The sequence below is a fragment of the Anopheles coluzzii genome, chromosome X (genome assembly GCF_943734685.1).
Source record: "Anopheles coluzzii chromosome X, AcolN3, whole genome shotgun sequence".
Classification (NCBI taxonomy): Eukaryota; Metazoa; Arthropoda; class Insecta; order Diptera; family Culicidae; genus Anopheles; species Anopheles coluzzii.
Window position 1 is genome coordinate 1,766,256 of NC_064669.1, and position 17,634 is coordinate 1,783,889.

The 17,634-nt window shown below is 51.8% G+C and overlaps 3 protein-coding genes across 3 annotated transcripts; 1 reads left to right on the top strand and 2 right to left on the bottom strand.

The window, feature by feature from the left end:
• Positions 1 to 1,280: 1,280 nt before the first annotated feature.
• Positions 1,281 to 4,110, bottom strand: LOC120955680 (uncharacterized). Its single transcript, XM_040376764.2, has 4 exons — positions 3,620 to 4,110; positions 3,127 to 3,547; positions 2,737 to 3,038; positions 1,281 to 2,653 (listed from the first exon to the last, which is right to left on the bottom strand). The coding sequence occupies exons 1-4, from the start codon at positions 3,897 to 3,899 to the stop codon at positions 1,443 to 1,445; spliced, it is 2,214 nt and encodes a 737-aa protein (XP_040232698.2). The 5' UTR covers positions 3,900 to 4,110; the 3' UTR covers positions 1,281 to 1,442.
• Positions 4,111 to 5,149: 1,039 nt separating this feature from the next.
• LOC120952377 (ubiquinone biosynthesis monooxygenase COQ6, mitochondrial) lies at positions 5,150 to 16,973 on the top strand. The gene is made up of 6 exons (XM_040371682.2): positions 5,150 to 5,415; positions 5,500 to 5,930; positions 15,787 to 16,068; positions 16,142 to 16,335; positions 16,409 to 16,691; positions 16,772 to 16,973. Exons 1-6 carry the CDS (start codon positions 5,208 to 5,210, stop codon positions 16,799 to 16,801), a joined length of 1,428 nt encoding a protein of 475 aa, XP_040227616.2. The 5' UTR covers positions 5,150 to 5,207; the 3' UTR covers positions 16,802 to 16,973.
• LOC120952368 (transient receptor potential channel pyrexia) lies at positions 6,731 to 15,706 on the bottom strand. The gene is made up of 7 exons (XM_040371663.2): positions 14,115 to 15,706; positions 11,225 to 11,350; positions 10,592 to 11,145; positions 9,313 to 10,519; positions 7,793 to 7,937; positions 7,219 to 7,712; positions 6,731 to 7,138 (listed from the first exon to the last, which is right to left on the bottom strand). The coding sequence occupies exons 2-7, from the start codon at positions 11,249 to 11,251 to the stop codon at positions 6,758 to 6,760; spliced, it is 2,808 nt and encodes a 935-aa protein (XP_040227597.1). The 5' UTR covers positions 11,252 to 11,350; positions 14,115 to 15,706; the 3' UTR covers positions 6,731 to 6,757.
• Positions 16,974 to 17,634: the final 661 nt, after the last annotated feature.

Sequence of the window (17,634 nt, forward strand, 5' to 3'; positions counted from 1 at the left end):
GCAGTATAGAGAGCAACGTAGATCAAGCATCGGGGTCCAACATCCAACCCAGACTGGAAGTAATTGCGCATCTTGAAGGCTCCAAACACGTGGATGGTAATTTTGAAAAGAAGTTTGAGCGTATTCAGACAATAAATATAGAATACATGTATTACTTTCTCAAATAATACTAAAAAAGGAATAAATTCAGGACACATATAAGCTTGGGATCAGTTTCAGGAATGGCATGGGATCGGTATTAGTTTCAAGAATGGTGTGGGTTCAGAATATGTTTCAGGAATGCTCTGGATTTAGAATAAATTCGTGGATTTAGACAGAATAAATTTAGAATGATCAGTTCCAGTACCACGCTATCGATTAAGTATTAATTCCAGAAGAGTATGGGTTTCTGAAAGTTTCCAGCTACGTTATGTACTAGAACCAATTGAAGGAAGGCTACGGGTTAAGCATCAGTTTAAGGCCCCGTATGGGTTTGGGATTAGTTCCAACGGTAGAAAACCGGGATCAATTTCAGGACCGGTATAAGTTAAGGATCAGTTACAGGCCTGGAATGGTTCTGAGATATGCTCCAGAATCGGAATGGGTTGAAGATCCGTTTTAGGAATGGCATTGGTTCCTAAAACACAACTAGTTTCAGACCAGGTACGGGTTCAATATCAATTCCAACTCTGGAATGGACCATGGAAACATGGACAGGATTCAGGATCAGCTCTAGGACCAAGTTGACCAAGTGGTATGAGGTAAGAATAAGTTCCAGGATTGATCGATCGAGGAATCTGGATCATCTTAGGTCCAGTAGCGCAGTGGTCTCAGAAATGTTGAAAGGTATGGGTTTCGGATCAGTTTTAGTTCCAAAAACAAATGTGGGTGTATTCTACTCGGATCATCTCCGAATGCTGTCAATCGTCATAACTGCTCTGTCCACGCTAGCAAGCTTCAACAGGTTCATCTGGAAACCAGCAATTAAATGGATGCGAGGGTTGATCGAAGATTTGATGCGACTGAGGACGATTTCTACGAGCCTGGATAGCATGCGCTGAAGCTATAAAAAATCGGCTATAAAAAATAGGACTTCATACTGAAGTAGAGCCATATAGACTCAAGGTTTTCTACATAACTGACCTTTGGAGTATTCAATGAAGATCTTCACGTGATTAGTTTCGATCGATTCCGGTTTCCATCAAACGGAGGATGTTGAGAATGTCCTTGTTCAAATGCCAATGCATTTTGCCTTTTTTCATCGTTTTTTTGCGAACGACAAATAACTGTTCCCTAGCGAGTTGCAGTTGAAAAAAGTTTAAAATAGTTTTATTATATTGGAATCCGTTCCAAGTGTGAAATAATGCACGAATGATATATAATACGTAAAATCTTAAATCAAATATCTCATGTTCTGCATAACGCAAATAAGTAATGCTTGAAATTCGTACGAACGCCTTCTACTAAACCGCTTCATTGCACGCCAGGTAGGTACCGGGCACAGGCACAAATATGTATTCATTGCTGAATTCGGTTTGCACCGCCGCAACCTTGCACAACAGCATGCTGGTGGGAAAAGCGCGCAGCACATGCTGCTCCAAGCTGCTCATGACGGCAGAGTAAATGTGCACTTCGGTCGAACAAAACGGATCGGCGAACGCCGGCACCTGTCTGGTGAAGGTGTACCCATGGACAACCAGACCAAAGTCCTCGAAGTTGGTGGCCCCTTCGTACATCACCACCGCGCCAGTGTTGGTCAAGGCAAACTGGTCGCGGAAGTTCCGACGCAGCTGGAACCCGCGCCGAATGGTCGCGATCGTGTCGAGGCCGACCGTCCGCACCGACGGCACATCCTCGTCGGTCGTATCCCAGCGCCGGTTCAGCTCGACCTGCTGCAGCTCCAGCAGCCGTTGGACCGTCTGCGACAGACTGTACCCGGCGGAGTGCATCAACCGTCTAGCGTCGCGCTGTCGGGGCACGAACGGGTAGGCCGAGATGGAGTGCAGCTCGCCGAACCGGCACGTCTCCTCGTACATGTGCAGCAGATGGTGCACGTTCAGGTTGACCAGCCGCGGGCTGTACACGGTCGCGTAGTCGGCCACGAAGTTGTCCAGCAGTGCGGCCGCCATCTGCCACCTCGCTTTGTAGTACGAGGTCGACAGCATCGTTACCGCCACAAACAGCAGCATAAAATGGCTGTACACTGCATCGGGCATGCGGCCGCGCAGCACGGCAAACCCGGCAAACTGCAGAAACGCCAGATGCTCCTCTGCCGTCCACACCGCCACGCAGCGCAGGTCGCGCAGCGTTCGTTCGTACCCGGTGGGCAGCTGCAGCCGCTCGAGATGGCCCGAGATTGCCCGCTTTTGCGACGGCAGCAGCTTACAGTCGATGTCTTGGTAACCGTTGACCCACAACTGCAATAGTTGGGCCAGCACGCCCAGCTCCGTCAGCTGCCGGCGTTCGGTCACCACGATGTCCAGGACGAGGTCGCAGTTTTTCAGATCGCGCAGCGGCGTCCACTTGCTCACATGCCCCGGGTAGTGCTTGCCACGAAACAGCTTGTCCGTGCGTGGTTCGCACGCCGTCTCTTGCGTGTAGTACACCAGCTTACCGTCCGTTTCCGGCACGATGGTGCACTTGTGGCAGCAGTCGATCTCGTTGTCACCGACACCTGAAAAGAGCAAAAGAAGCACAGTGCACCATTAGGTACGTGCTTGCGCATTGTACCTCCAAACGCCAGTTGCTCCAACCTACCCTTGATAAAGGCACGGGCCGGTGGGTTAGCAATAATTGCCCGCAGATATACCCAGTACGTCTGGCCGCCTATGGTAAGGCCCTGCCTCTGCAGCTTGTTCAGCTCGTCCACGAACTGGTGCAGATATTCCTTGGCGCTGCCCGGCGCGGTGGCGCCACTGTAAAGCGAAACCGTCATCACGGGCGTGCCGGGCACGTTGTGCACCTTCATGTGCATCGTCCAGAAGTGGGTGCCATCGCGCAGTCGCTGACCGTTTACGCAAAAGTCCAGGATGAGACCATCTTCGTTCGGCTGGACCAAGCTGCAACAGGCAAACAAACGACGTGTACGCAGTGCAGGAGGGGCCAACAAACTGTGGCGCTCGGTGTGCCAGTTGCCAGTATGCTTACCAATAGTGCGCTTGCAGGCTTTTGCCGATGCTCTGGTACCACATGCGGCCTCCACTGATGGACACGATCTTGGACCGGACGAAAGGCGACACCATCGTGGCACCGAACGACCGTGCATTGCGCGGCAATGCGAGCTGCGGAGCACACTGCCGTAAGTGACCCAGCAGCCGGTCTACCGTGCGATCGGGCACGCCATTTTCCACCACCCACAGCCGTAAGCCATCCTCGAGCGAAGCGTCACCGTACGGGCGATCGGTCTCGGACGCCTCGGACGGCCCCGCATCATCATCCGGCTCGCTGTCCCGCTCCACACTGCTGTACGGTGCGACCCACTCCTCTTCCTCCTCTTCCACCGCTTCTGCTGCTGCTTCCTGCTGCTCTTCCATCGCATCCTCGTTCTCAGCCGGCTGGAGAAGGTTGGCTACAAAATGAAAACAGCATGCTTTACGGAACGGCGCATTGGCGGCGTTATCCCCCCCACTAAACCCATTACCTGCCGCTTCCATTTGCTCCGGTTCTGGAGCGATCTCGGGTGGGAAGGGGCGGCGCGGTGCTCGTACCCTGCCACGGTGGGGTGTACAATTATACAATTTACGAATACGCCGCTCGTAAGCTTGCGATCCACGGATATACACCAGTCCATTTCGCTTGACGGGTTCTTTCATCTGTCGAATATATGCCTCCAAACGTTCCCTCACTCTCGCTACCGATCTCGCTAACGCACTGGCTTGATCTGGCCTTAGCATCCCCAGGAACGTTTCGTTGTCGCCCATTTTCGAATGTTTACAGTTTTATGATGCACTTTCAACTGCTCGCACAGCATCGACGGGCGAGTATGGGCACACGAAACGGCAGGTGACACCGGATGCATCCGTCTGACAGATTGGGCTACCAGAAGAGCCAGCAAATATGGAGGCTTTTAAATTTTGAACGCGTAGTCCGCTATCAACGCAATATTCTGATTAAAAAAAAATGACGCCTTTTCGTTTGCTAGCGGTAAATATGTTTCCTTTATTTTTAGTTTTTTTTTCTATGTTTGTGCGTTCAAGCTGATGCCATTTCTTAAATGAAAAAAAAAACCGCAAACACTTTCTATGTTTTGCGCATTGTTTACACCGAAATGCATCTTATGACAGTGACAGCTTGTTTACACCTGCAAAACCTGCAAAATTGTATGGAGTTATTAGTTCGATCGAAACTATTTTGCTGATTTGATGTTGCCGCTTGTGATTTTATTTGAATCGTCGTACGATTAACATCAAATAAGTCAAACGATTACCCTTATCTAGAAACAACAACATCACATAAAAATACCTCAAAAAGGTAGAAAATTAAGAAAACTCATTTCTTGCCGCATGCGGCGAATCACTCACCGAGTCCACTCCGATCCGACTCTGATAATTTTGGAACCGACTCCGGAAGGTAGGTCCGCCCAGCAATATCCGGAGTCGTCCGGAGTCGTTCGAAGTCGTTGGGAGTCGGAGTCATCCCGAGTCGTTCGTAATCGTTCGGAGTCGTCTGGGATCGGTCGAAGGCCTGTAGATGCAGTGCATGCGCAAAGTAAAAGTCAAAAACACAACGAAATGAAATGCCTGATCACAAGCACATTGCACCGCACGGCTCCTGTTGACTCCGACCGGCTCCGATTCTGCTCTACCCTGGACGACTTCGAATACCTCTGATTCCGGTCGACTCTGGACGACTCCGATCGGCTCTGGACGACTCCGAATAACTCTGATTCCAGTTGACTCTGCTCTACTCCGGACGACTCCGCTCTACTCTGGACGACATCGAATACCTCTGATTCCGGTCGACTCTGGACGACTCTGGACGACTCTGGACGACTCCGGAGTCGGAATCGGACTAGTAATGGCCGGAGTTGGATCGGAGTCGTGTGTGCGCTCCAAAGAGCACATCACTAGTACAGACTGTAAATTCGGTGTTATGTGCACGCTACACTGCCGATCTGGCTTATCGTGCTGTCAGTTGGTGCTATAAAACCCCCGAGAGCTGTCAAACGCCTCCCGATCTGTCAGCGCGCTGCAGCCTTTTGTTTTGTTATTGTGCAGTTCGAAACGAAAATGAACCGGCTGTTCTGTACAACTCTGGTGAAATACTCTCCCCGCAATGCGATTCTACCGAGCCGGGCCGTCCAGTGGCCTCGCACCCTGGCGACAACGGCCAGCAACCGGCATGCAAATACGGAATCGACCACCTCGGACGCCCAGCACTACGACATCATCATCGTCGGCGGTGGGATGGTCGGCACTGCATTAGCCTGTGCATTGGGTAAGCTAGGCAAAACGGGCGGAAAAGAACCATCAAAACCACGCTAACCACCCATTCGATGGGGGGGATGGATGTCTCCCGCAGGCAAAAACTCCCGGCTGCAGAACAAAAACATCCTGCTGCTGGAGGCAGCGGCCGGGTTTAAGCAACCCTCCACCGAGCAGTACAGCAACCGGGTGTCGGCGATCAGCAAGGGCACCTACCGGCTGATGCGGACGATTGGCGCGTGGGAGGAGATCGAGCGCACCCGGGTCAAGCCGGTGCTGAAGATGCAGGTGTGGGACGCCTGCTCGGACGCGCTGATCACGTTCAACTATGACGACTTTGCCGAAAACATCTCCTGGATCGTGGAGAACGATATGCTGCTGGCCAGCATCTACCGCCAGCTGGAGGGCGTCCCGAACGTGCGCGTGCGCTACTCCTCGAAGCTTGCCAGCTGCGAGCTGATACGGGACGGAGCGGACCGCAGCACCGTACGGCTGGCCGACGGCGAAACGCTCAAATGCGACCTGCTGGTAAGTGACATACCACTTACACACTCATGTATTTGTGCATTTGTTATCCCGCTTATCCCTTTATAAAATGAAAAAGACATCGCAAGACCGGAGGTTCCAGAGAAGCCCACAAAAAAATCTGACAAGCAGGACGATCTTCCGCACAGATAGGACTTAAACCATGACAGTAACCGACCTCCGATGCCGAGTCTTTCGAGTTTGGCAATCAGAAGGTCAAGCGGTAAACTGTCGAAGGCAGCCTTAAAGTCCGTGTTCACGACATCAGTTTGGCGTCCATATATCGTATTTGAGAGAACAGAGGAACCAAGACAAAAATATTGATGTATATTGATGTCATCCCACGTCCGTCAGGACAAAAACTGCGGGGTTTTTGTAGACGACGGGTTGAAGTTTCAGGCTCACATAAACTGGCTCACTAAAGTGCCAAAAAAGTGTGGGTCTGCGGTTATTCTTCATTTGCTATTCAGTAGAGCAGCGGATTGTGTGACAAATCATGATGTTTCTATTTTTAAACTGTTTAAAGCCCTGTTGCCATGATATCCGGACGAAGGCAGAAGTCATCATGATCATAATGTTGATGATAAGCTTTTCGTTAGCTTTTTTAGTTCAACCTGGGAGTTCACAGCGAGATCATTGGTGATTATCATTGGCCATTTCCAGATACATTGAATTCTCCTGCTTTGGAAGATAGCACCCTGGAACCACCCGGAGGTACCAATGGCCTGACCAGTGGTGCTTGGCCCCACCAGCATCCAGTTATAACTCTTACCTAAACCCTTATCTTACAGAGCAACACACGCTTATTTCGCACTGTATGCTGTAGTGCCCTAAGGCTTTTTTATTCTACCCTTAAGAATGTCCAGGTCCTTGCCCAGCTCGTCTAACCGCTTCAGGATGGCTTTCTGGTTGTCCTCGAGCGTTTTGAGCGCCCCGGCGTTAGTGTTAGAAATGCGCGCCCCCGGCATGACCGGCGGCATCGTGTCGGGCCGCATCCCACCGTGCGGGTGCTCCGAGATGGTGCGCTTTTTGTTGACCGTTTTGAAGTGCTTCCGGCGCAGCGTGACGGCCCCATCGTCGTCCGCATCGTCCAGCAGGAAGCGGTTAAAAGTCTGCATGTTTCGGTAGGTGCGCCTGCGCTTGATCGATTGGTTGCGTTCGCGCCGCTCCGCCACCAGCTTGTAGATCGAGGTGATGAGCTCCCGCGGAATCTGAGTGCGGAATGGGGGAGAGAAGAGAGAGGGGTTAAATTTGTTCCGCGCTACATTCGCACTGCCAGCACTATTCGTACCCGCTTCTCGCGCGGATCGTTCGGCTTGACGCGAAAGTGTAACCGGCAGCGGGACGTCTTCAGCAGCGCGATCTTCTGAAAGATGGCCCAGATGCGGATCGGCGCTTTGCGCAGCAGGCGCGAAAACATGAGACTCTCCAGCCGGGAAATCAGCTCCGCCTGGCGGGACAGCCGGTCGAGCCCGGCCGACTGCTGCAGCCCCTGGATGTCGCTGACGGCCAGACCGACCAGCAGATTGGTCAGGATGACCGTCACCAGCAGGACGAACGCGAGAAACATGCCGTGCGCGGTGGCAGGGTACTCGATCTTCAGATTCTCGCCGTAGAAGATGTCCTCGAACTCGAGCTCGCCCGCCATCATGACGATCGTTTTCAGCAGCGAGCGCGGTATCTCCTTGAACGCGATGTAGTTCGGGAACAGCACGCAGAAGCTGAGCCCGAACGCGACCAGCAGGCAGCAGTAGGCCATCAGAAATTTGGAAAAGTTTACCGCCACTGCAAAAAAAGAGACACGTTTATAAGACGGTAGTTCGATTCTTGGGCGCTCGAAGCTCGAACGGCGACCGCACGCTTACCGGTGGTAAACATCTGCACGTACAGGCCGAATATGGGAAACCGGCCCACCAACATCATCAGCTCGAGCCAGGCCAGAAAGATGACGACGGCCGCCACATGGTGCTGCCAGTTCATGATGGCGTTCGATTCGTTCAGTGTGTTGTGCTAGGAGGATGCGTAAGGTAAAGAGAAACAATTGTATTAAAGGTACTTGAAGACGGTTAAACAACTTTTAAACAGATACTTTAGTCAGAAGGATAATGAAAAATGTCAGTAAAGGCTGCCCCACAGGCAAAACTCAGAGCAAAGTCAAGGATTCAATGACACAGATTAGTGAAGAATCAATACAAGAGCTCAACACCAATTAACAAACGTTTATGCAAATGTGGAAGATTGCCATCGCCATACTCAGTGCTGCAAAATGTCACGAGCGTCACGAGATATTCACCAACGAAAACAATGAACATATCCGTGCTAGCTTGATGCTCATTGCTGATACTCAATGAAAGTGCGTTATCACATGCCAAACACGACATGCGAGTGATTAAGTCAACCGCGATACTAAGCTAAATGCCGTCACAAGCATGATCATGACTTTTTTGTCACCAACACTCATGACTGAAACGAAGCTCAAATCCGCCCACGTACACAACTGAGATGATCAGAAGTGAGACTCAAACAGTTGATGGATCAATCACATGCTTGGTGACAATGTGTTAAGCATCCAACTCTTGGTCACTCACTTGGTCAAGCTTGGGACCACACGTCAAGTATTATTCCAAGAATGTCGTGATGATCATTGACAGAAAATGTCACGACCAAGTGACTGACAAAGAGTTGCTTGCACACAATGTCACCAATCACGTGATGATCGCACCAATTGAGTCTCACCTCTGATCATCACAGTAGAGCTCGCAACGCTGACATGATTTTTTATCAGCCGGAATTTGTCATGACTATGTCAGTGACATTTTGCAGAACTGATCACAGTAAAGAAAAAAGTCATGACATAATGACTGCCCAAGCGTTGATCGCAGAAATGTCACGAAGCATGGGTTGATCACACCAATAGTTTTGAGTATCACCTTTGATTATCACAGTTGAGTACGTGACGCTGACATGGATTTTGTTTTAGATTTTTTTTACAACATTGTCAGTGACATTTTGCAGTACTGGTCAGGAGTAGTTTAGAGTCATCCGGGGTCGTTTGAAGTCGTTAGGATACCGTAATAGGCCTCCAAAACAAAGGCCTGTATCCAAAGTGCACTCGCAAAGTGAAAGCAAAACAAAACACAATCAAATGCCTGATCACAAGCATATTGCACCGGGTGACTCCGATTCCGGTCGACTCTTTTCGACTCTGGACGTGTCCTCGGATAGCTCCATATGACTCCGGGCGGAACTAGTGCTTCGGATTTTGCCGGAGTAGGAATCGGACTAACAACAGCCACTTCTTGGAGTCAAACTCGACACTAAGTTGAGATTTGAGCGACAAATGAAAGAGATGATGTAATCATCATGACCATTCACCAGTACTCACCGTGCAGAGAAAAATGCCGATCACGATGCTCCACTGCAGCCAGTTCTCCCAGTACCGGACGTAGCTGACGAAGCCGTGCATCATCTGGAAGATCTCCTTCGTCAGCAGCACCAGGTTGAACAGGATGATGACGTACCCGACCGCCGGTATGTAGGCGGGCAGCGGGCACGGCTCCGCCCGGCAGTCGCGCACGTACACCCCGAGCACGTACGCGGTAAACAGCAGCACAAACAGCCCGTGGTAGAACAGGCTGAAGATGAAAAACTTCCGTATCCGGCGCCACTTGAGCAGCAGGAACGTTTCGCAGAGCGGATGCTTCAGGATGCGCTTCTGGCCCACCTCGATGAACGCGAGCAGCAGCTCCGTCTCGCCGCGGTCGTTGTTCGGCACCAGCAGCCGAAAGTCCAGCCGTATCTCGCAGTCCACGTCGCCGATCTCGTGTATGCTGTTCACGCTGATGGCCGCATCGAGCTTGTCCACGTAGCGCGGTATTATCTCCGGCGTGCGGCGTATGATGAACGACAGCGCCGATACGCCGCCGTTCGTGCGTGCCGTTATGTCCGCACCGTACTCGATCAGCATGTACACGCACGTGCTGAACTCGTTCAGTGCGGCAATGTGCAGCGGCGTGTAGCCGAAGTTGTCCGCCCGGTTCACGTCCACCTTCGCCTTCAGCAGGCTGAGCGTGCAGTCCCAAAACCGGGACTCCTTCACGATCGAGGCGTGCAGGGCGGTGCGCCCGTCCCGGTAGACCGCGTGCACGTCGGCCCGCTGGGCGATCAGGTACGTGACGGTTTCGTGGCACTGGGACAGGCAGGCCAGGTGCAGGGGCGTCTGCTGGTCCCGGTTGCGGGCGTCGATGTTGGCGCCCGCCGCCACCAGCAGCCGCACGCAGTCGAGATAGTTCTCCGAGGCGGCCAGATGCAGGGCGGTGATCTTCTTCTGCCCGTACTGGGAGCGGGCGTCGGCCCCGTGCGCCAGCAGCAGCTCCATACACTCGCCGTACCCGAGGGCGGCGGCCACGTGCAGCGGCGTCTGCGTGTAGACCTGCGGCGTGTTCGGGTTGGCACCGTGCGCGAGCAGATACTCGACGCAGCGCTTGCTGTTGCGCATGACCGCGTAGTGCAGCGCGGAGTGCTTCTCGATGCCGGCGTTGATGTCCACGCTCTGGGCGAGCAGGAGCGTTACGCACTCGAGGCTGCCGCAGCTGTCAAACAACAGCAAAAGAAGCGATAAACAATTCATGCGAAAATGCACCCACACACACGCACACATTTACCTGGCCGCACAGTGCAGCGGTGTGGCGGTTTTCTCCCGATCCCAGCACTGTGCCTTGGCGCCGTGCTGCAGCAGCACCTCCGTCGCCTTGTAGTCGCCGATGTAGCAGGCCAGATGGAGCGCGGTCCGGCCGGCCGCATCGCACACGCCCGCACTGACGCCGTCGAGCGCCAGCAGCTTGCGCAGCAGGTCGTGCTTGCTGTACCACACCGCCAGCAGTACGACCGTGTCGCGCTGGTCGGGGCCCGTGTCCTGCAGAATGTCGCCGGCCGGTACCACACTGCAGCCGAGCAGCTCGGCCACCCGATCACCGCCGGGCAGCTCCTTCAGGCCCGCCTCGATGTCGGCGTACGCCCAGATCTCTTCCTGCCCTTCGCGCCCGCTGCCAAAATCGTGCGGCTGGTTCGGGGACGAAATCTCGACGCCACCGACGTCGCTCTCGCTCGAGATGCTCAGCCGGAAGCGGCCGGCACTGTCCGTCGGCTCGCTGCCCTCGTCCGCCTGCTCCTCCTGGTAGTACATCCGGTACTCATCCTCCCAGCGCATCTCATTTTCCTGCGGCAAACACAACAAAAAAAAAAAGCAGCCGGATGTGAGCCAAATCAACCAGGCGTAGAACGGTCAGGCGACGTACTATGATTGAAAAGCGCACCGTATCCATGCCGTGTGCCCCGGCGGGCACATTGACCAGCGCAGCGTCCGTGTGGAGTGCTCTCTGGTTCGGTGTGCCGCGCGTACCATCCGCAAACGCTTTGCCGGGCTAGAACGAGCAGCAAAAGAACGCGTGAAAGATACAATGTAGCGAAGAGCGCTCGGCTCGCCGGGGAAGATGGGAATGCTATCAAGGTTAATTAAGCCAAGTCAGTATCGATAAAAGACGATGCGAAGGGTCCGTCGTGTCCGGCGTGCCTGGAAGGTGTGCTTAGGTAGCATCACGAACAACGTTCGAAGGTGTTTTCGGTGTTAATCCTGTTGGCCGCCACACCACACGCCGGCATTAAGTAAACAACTCCCGGCCGGCAACCCCCGGGGTGGAATGGAAAGCATAAAAATAAGTGAGCGGAAATGGGCTGCCAAAGCGCGGGCACGCGTGTGGAGCGTGCGCGGTGAGTAGGACCGGATGGGGGTACGGTATTGAAGCAAACGTGGCCCCAAAATTAAGCAAAACACACACACACAAAAAAAACAGGCAGCAACATCGTTTCGAAGGCGAGTGGTTTTTCTTGCCCATGTCTTCCCGCCACTCCAAACCGTGCTCGAAAAGGCAGGGGGTTTTCGGTTGAAATCGTTGAAATTGGGTTATACTTTGTTTGAATTTTCGCAAATTTTGCACATATTTTCGTCGATCCTGTTTGGGATGTATAAATTTTTTAGAGCAGATCTGAAATCAAGATCTCGATCGGGTTAAATTGAGCATTTCTTTAATTTTGATTATCGCTCAGGTAAATGAGAAAAAGCTTCTTGATCTAGTAGGAATGTTAGTAGATGAGTCTAGTAGGAAATGTTTAACAGTAGAACAACAAACTTTTCCTAGTGAGAAAACGATAATAGATCATGTTGAAAACGATCTAATGGGGAAATATTAAAGAAAACACTAAATCAATCGATCAGTTTTTTTAAGAAAATTTACCAATTATTTCACTTTTCATACTTTATAGGGAAAAGTCTCCCCCGTAGAACGAGTTTTTCGTACTGCAACGAATAAAACTCGTTATGCGGGGCTCCATTTCGGTGAGATTTTGCATCAAGGGTGTGGTCTGTTATTTACTTTAGCCACTTAATCAATTGTTTAACAGTATTCATGCAAAATATTTTTTATTCCAAAGCTGTGGGAAAACCCTGCAACCGGACTGGCGCAGGAGCTGATCGTCAGGCCACGCGTCAGCTTGCACGCATTCGCCGGCGCAACCGGCACAACGCTTCGGTGGAAATCCATGGGCCCCGCTGGTCCCTTGCTTTGGGACCGTTTCAGTGGCCTGGGACCACTTCCCTCTCGGGGGCGAGAGGAATTGTTTCGCGCGCGAATGTTTATGTAAACGCTGCCACCAAACATCAACGACGCAGCACTCCCGCCCCCCTTACATGGTCTGGCGGTGGATGCGGATTTTGGAGTGGGCCTATCCCCACACTTTGACCACTGGCCCACTAGAACAACAAAAAAAGCGCAGCACACAGCCACGCTGCAATGCAGCCGAAACGCACAAAAAATCGATCTAATGGGACCCCGCGCTGGCAGTGGCTGCATGTTGATCCCGCGTGTAACAGTGTGTTAGGTTCCTTGAAACACAATATATGGTCACTCCTCCCCTTCTTGCCGGGGGAGGGAGAGCGGCAAGATCGTTGCGACCGGAGACCGGGGGGGGCGAACTATATCCATTCAACACGGCCCCACAAGGGAGCCGAGATTAGCGTGGGTAGAGCGTTATTTAAGCAGGCAACGAATGATTTGTTTAGTGTATCACACGCTCCTAGCCAATTTCACCGCAGGTTCGCCGACACTTGGAGTTTGGCCATAATCTTGGATCCACTGCCAAGGTACTCGAGCGACCTGGATGATGGACCCGGGGATGGGACACGGGCAACGAGAGCAGATACCTACTCAATCTAAAATGGGTTTAATTTGCAAGAAAACGAACAACAACATCATCCAACGCCAACTGATGTCTTGCTGACGATCTCATTACCGTCTGGATCTAATCAATGCTTCCCCATCGGATACGCCCAAGTACGTCGAACAACAACAACAAAAAAACACACAAAAATCCACATAAGAAAAAAAAATCACTACTCTCTTGAGTGGCGTATTCTACCAGGCGGCACACTTGCCCTACACGGCAACCCACCAGGCAAGAACCCGAGCGGGGGGGAAGACAAGATCTACTGGCTGCGGTGGTTGGAATTTGTAAACAAAATATTCAGCTTTTCGGCATCCGGCTAAATGAGGTTTTGAGTGCGTGTGCCGCGCCCCTCCGTTCGCAGGGACGTGTGCTACCGGGCGTATGGGCGCGAGGTGCTGAATTCTGATGCAATTTTAATTAGCAATATTTATGGTGTCCGATAATGGTCCCGCGGTATTCATAAATCTTGTAACCGATACCGTTCGTTCGTGATGGTTGTTGCAAAACGGTTGTTTTAAGAGAAGAAATGTGTAAACCTCTTTTTTTTCTGGAGCGAGTGTCTGGAAAGAGATCCTCAATCTACCCCGTCGGAACGTTGTGTGAATCACGATTGCAAGTGTGCGGCTTTTTTTTCCCAATTTTTGAATATCTTTTACCATCATCTCTCAAGCGTTTGATGGCGCACTGTTCTGGAATTCATTGGGACCTTGTCACTTGTCGTGGCAGATGTCAGTGGCAGGTTTTTGCTGGTTTGAATTGTTTGAGCGTTTGATGACGTGCGTCGTCGGGATTTGCGCTCTTTCGGGTAGCGGGAAGATATTTCCTGGAGCTCCACAAAAAACAAAACTGAGGTTGATTGAAGCGAACCCGTGCCAGAAATGTTTGAAGCTTATGTTGAAGCCTCACCTGATGTACACGCTGTCAACGTCGCAAAGTGTTGTGTCTGTTAGCTGCGCGGGATTGATCTGGCTGATTAACCCGGCGCACAGCGGTTCACAAAGCGGCTGCCACACGGTTAACCTATATATGCACGACACGATGTTGCCTGTGTAGCCGCTCCAGGTGCACTGTTAATACAATTGCAACAACAACAACAACAACAAAAACAATAACAACACAAACTACAACAAAAAGATTGGAAAGCTGATGCCTCTCTTCTGAACCGTTGGAACACCACGCGCCGACTGAACGTCAACTTGGACGCCGGTGAAACCCAACCGACACCCAAGGACGACCGCCGATCCTACCTTCCCTTCTACCCAGCATTGCCGGCGCTTTCCTTCGCCCCCTCCCCCCTGGCGTCTCCGGGTTTCTCCACCTTCCGAGAACAGCGACGATCGAGCGTTTTCCCCGCGCCGGTTTTCTAAGCCCCGGTGGGATTGAAATGGTGAGAAAAATCCATGTTGTACGAACCACGGAGAACAGCACGGTGCGAGAGATGCAGAGAGATAAAGAGAGAGAGACTGAAAGAGAGCAGCAAACGTAAGATCACAGCCGCGCGAACCGGATGGGCGGAAAACTGCGTGTTGCATTCGATCGCGGGATAAAGGGGAGGGCGGGCGCCGGCTGACTGCGCAAAACACACATCTCATTTCTTCGGCGCGAATCTCAGCAAGGTGCGAACAAGCATGCCAGGGACAGGCGTGTGTGTGTGTGTGTGTGTTTGTGCACAGGCGGCATGTTCTTTTTTTGTGTTGTTGCGTCCACCCTCACGAACAACCCCTAGAGTGGTTTGAGGGGGGAAGTGATGGGTCGGAAAATAAGCACCAAATGGAGTGTGTACCCTTGTCCAATTAGAGTGGGAAAGAGCAAGCAAGAGCAACCCCCTCCCCTCACCTCCGAAATCGTGGTGGAACACACTGAGAGGGAAAATCCAATTCGAAACGGAAAATCTCTGACACCATCGCCGAAGAACATGGCGGAATGGTGAAATTGAGATGGAAACTCGTCGCCCGCCATTAAGGCACAGAGGGGGAGCGTGGTACGAAAGGCCGTTTGCGGCCTAGAGGAAGGATATGATCCTCCACTTGCTTAGAGAGTGAGCGATAGAAAGGTTACGAATGGGGCGCAACATTTGAGCGTGGAGCGTATTCTTCTGCCTCGTGGGGAACGTACTCCAAAACACCAAATGGGAGGAATGGCGGATGAAGAGCGAGATGTGTGTGTGTATGTGTTAGGCAGTGTTGCTAATTAGCACTCGTCATTTCTTCGCCTCGCCTCGCGAGGATGAGTGATTCGCCGCGAATCCCGGGAACTTAGCGACACCCAGCGGATTCTAACGAGCCTGTGTTGATTGGTTTCGTCGCTGCAGAGTGCCGCGCGCGCGAGAGACAACAAGCGTACATCCGGTACACCTCCCTGGCTTTGGGAGATCTTGTCTGTGGGGGAAGGCAGTGTGCTAGCTGGGGCAAGCGGCAAGAAACATCACATTTGTCAAGCTGTTATAATTAAGACACGTTCCATTCCTCTGTCCACCGTCGATGACACCGTCGAGATGAGTAATGGTCTCGTTCTCTGTCACATCTGTCTCTTACTCACTCTATCAATCTCTCTCTCTCTCTCTCTCCGTATATTTCAGGTCGGTGCTGACGGTTACAACTCCCTGGTGCGCCGGCAGATGGGCGTCCAAAACTTTGCCCTCGCCTACAACCAGATGGGTGTGGTGGCAACGCTTCGACTGGCCAACGCGCCAAGCGACAACGTGACCGCCTGGCAGCGCTTCCTGCCGACCGGCCCGATCGCTCTACTGCCCCTCAGCGACGACACCAGCTCGCTCGTGTGGTCCACCGGTGTGGCGGAGGCGAAGCGACTGCTTCAGCTGGACGGCGACTCCTTCATTGCGGCCGTCAATGCCGCCTTCGTAAGTCCTGTCGCACCCGGCACAGATCTGTCAACGCGTTTTCACACACACTCCTCTCTCCTCTTCCGTACAGCACAAACCGATGCCACGGAACACGCTGGTCGACGATGTGATGAAGGGTGTCCACTCGCTGATCAAACAAACGACCGGACAGCGCCTGGAGGCGGCACCAGTTGTCGAGGCGGAAGTGGCCAGTTCGCGGGCCGCCTTCCCGCTCGGACTCGGCCACACGAGCACCTACGTTGGGCAGGGCGTCTGTCTGATTGGGTAACTGCAGCGAATGCGTCGCACCGGAGCGACAACGAGTAACTGACGACCGTTTTACCCTTCTCATTTGTAGTGACGCAGCGCACCGGGTCCATCCACTGGCCGGGCAGGGCGTTAATCTGGGCTTCGGCGACGTGCAGACGCTGGTGGACGTGCTGGCCGACGCTAACTATGCCGGGCTCGGCATCAGCAACGTCAGCGAGCTGCTCAAGTACGAGCAGCAGCGGCTGAAGCACAACGTGCCCGTCCTGCTCACCACGCACAGCCTGCAGCGGCTTTACACCACCGACTTCGTGCCGACCGTCGCCCTGCGCAGCATCGGGCTAACGCTAACCAACGCGTTGCCACCGGTCAAGGTATTGATTCTGGGTTCAAATATCTTTCCAAAAAGTGGTGCTCATTTTTTCAACTAAATGGGTTTGGTTTTATTTTGCAGAAATTCTTGATGAACTACGCCATGTCCTAGAAGCTGCGCAACTCTGGAAGCGACGGTACCAAAGAGGCAGCTGGAGGATTGTGTAGCTGTGTTTTTTTTTTTCTTCTATGTATGCGTTACACGTATGATCGAAACAAATCGAAATTTATATTGTAGTACTGATTATGAACTGAAATGAACACGAGAGACGTTGATAAGAGCGTTTATTAGCGTTTGTATTACTTTATGAAGCTGATAACGTTGTACCGTAGAGTTGTTTGGGTGTGAAGGTTGTTTTACTTACCTAACTTCATAGCGTAACTGATAGAACGAATCGCTTTTATTCGTGCAGTTATGCATTAACGAGGTTTCATAAATATAGTCATGTTCGTAAATCAACTTATTCATGGCATTTTTATCTGACATTTGAAAATATTCTTTGAATGTTTGTTTGTGGAAATTTAAAGCGTTATTGGAGAGTAATTTCTGTATGCAATGTTGATCTCCTGCTCCATCGTTATTTAGTCGTTAATCACAGAAAATCATTTGTTATTAATAGCATTCGAGTCTAAACATTTGACAAAAAAAACTCACTCAGCGTTTGCTCTAAAATTTCAAACATTTATAATACTAAGGTTTAGTTTTCTTCCTAGATGTTGGTTGACTCCAACCCTAAACGTCTCATCACTGCCCAGGACTCTAATCATGGACATTAATCTGAACAGCTAAAAAATGATGCTACCAACAATGCCGGTTTCTCAGTCCAAGGTCAGGGCAATCACTCGTATTTGGTCATAAACTAACCAGAACAGGACAGTAAAAGAGTAGATGAAAAGTGATTTCCATTAGAACCGGGATCACATCAAAATGGGATGGGTAGGACT

Bases quoted from the DNA above. Each gene is read 5' to 3' on its own strand.
- LOC120955680 (XM_040376764.2), bottom strand. From the start codon at position 3,899: ATGGGCGACAACGAAACGTTCCTGGGGATGCTAAGGCCAGATCAAGCC. The intron at 3,548-3,619 runs GTAATGGGTTTA...TTCATTTTGTAG, and splicing joins GGAGCAAATGGAAGCGGCAG to CCAACCTTCTCCAGCCGGCT. The intron at 2,654-2,736 runs GTAGGTTGGAGC...TGCTCTTTTCAG, and splicing joins GGCCCGTGCCTTTATCAAGG to GTGTCGGTGACAACGAGATC.
- LOC120952377 (XM_040371682.2), top strand. From the start codon at position 5,208: ATGAACCGGCTGTTCTGTACAACTCTGGTGAAATACTCTCCCCGCAAT. The intron at 16,069-16,141 runs GTAAGTCCTGTC...TCTTCCGTACAG, and splicing joins CGGCCGTCAATGCCGCCTTC to CACAAACCGATGCCACGGAA. The intron at 16,336-16,408 runs GTAACTGCAGCG...TCTCATTTGTAG, and splicing joins CAGGGCGTCTGTCTGATTGG to TGACGCAGCGCACCGGGTCC.
- LOC120952368 (XM_040371663.2), bottom strand. From the start codon at position 11,251: ATGGATACGGTGCGCTTTTCAATCATA. The intron at 11,146-11,224 runs GTACGTCGCCTG...TGTTTGCCGCAG, and splicing joins CGGTGCGCTTTTCAATCATA to GAAAATGAGATGCGCTGGGA. The intron at 7,713-7,792 runs GTAAGCGTGCGG...CTTTTTTTGCAG, and splicing joins CGTGCAGATGTTTACCACCG to TGGCGGTAAACTTTTCCAAA.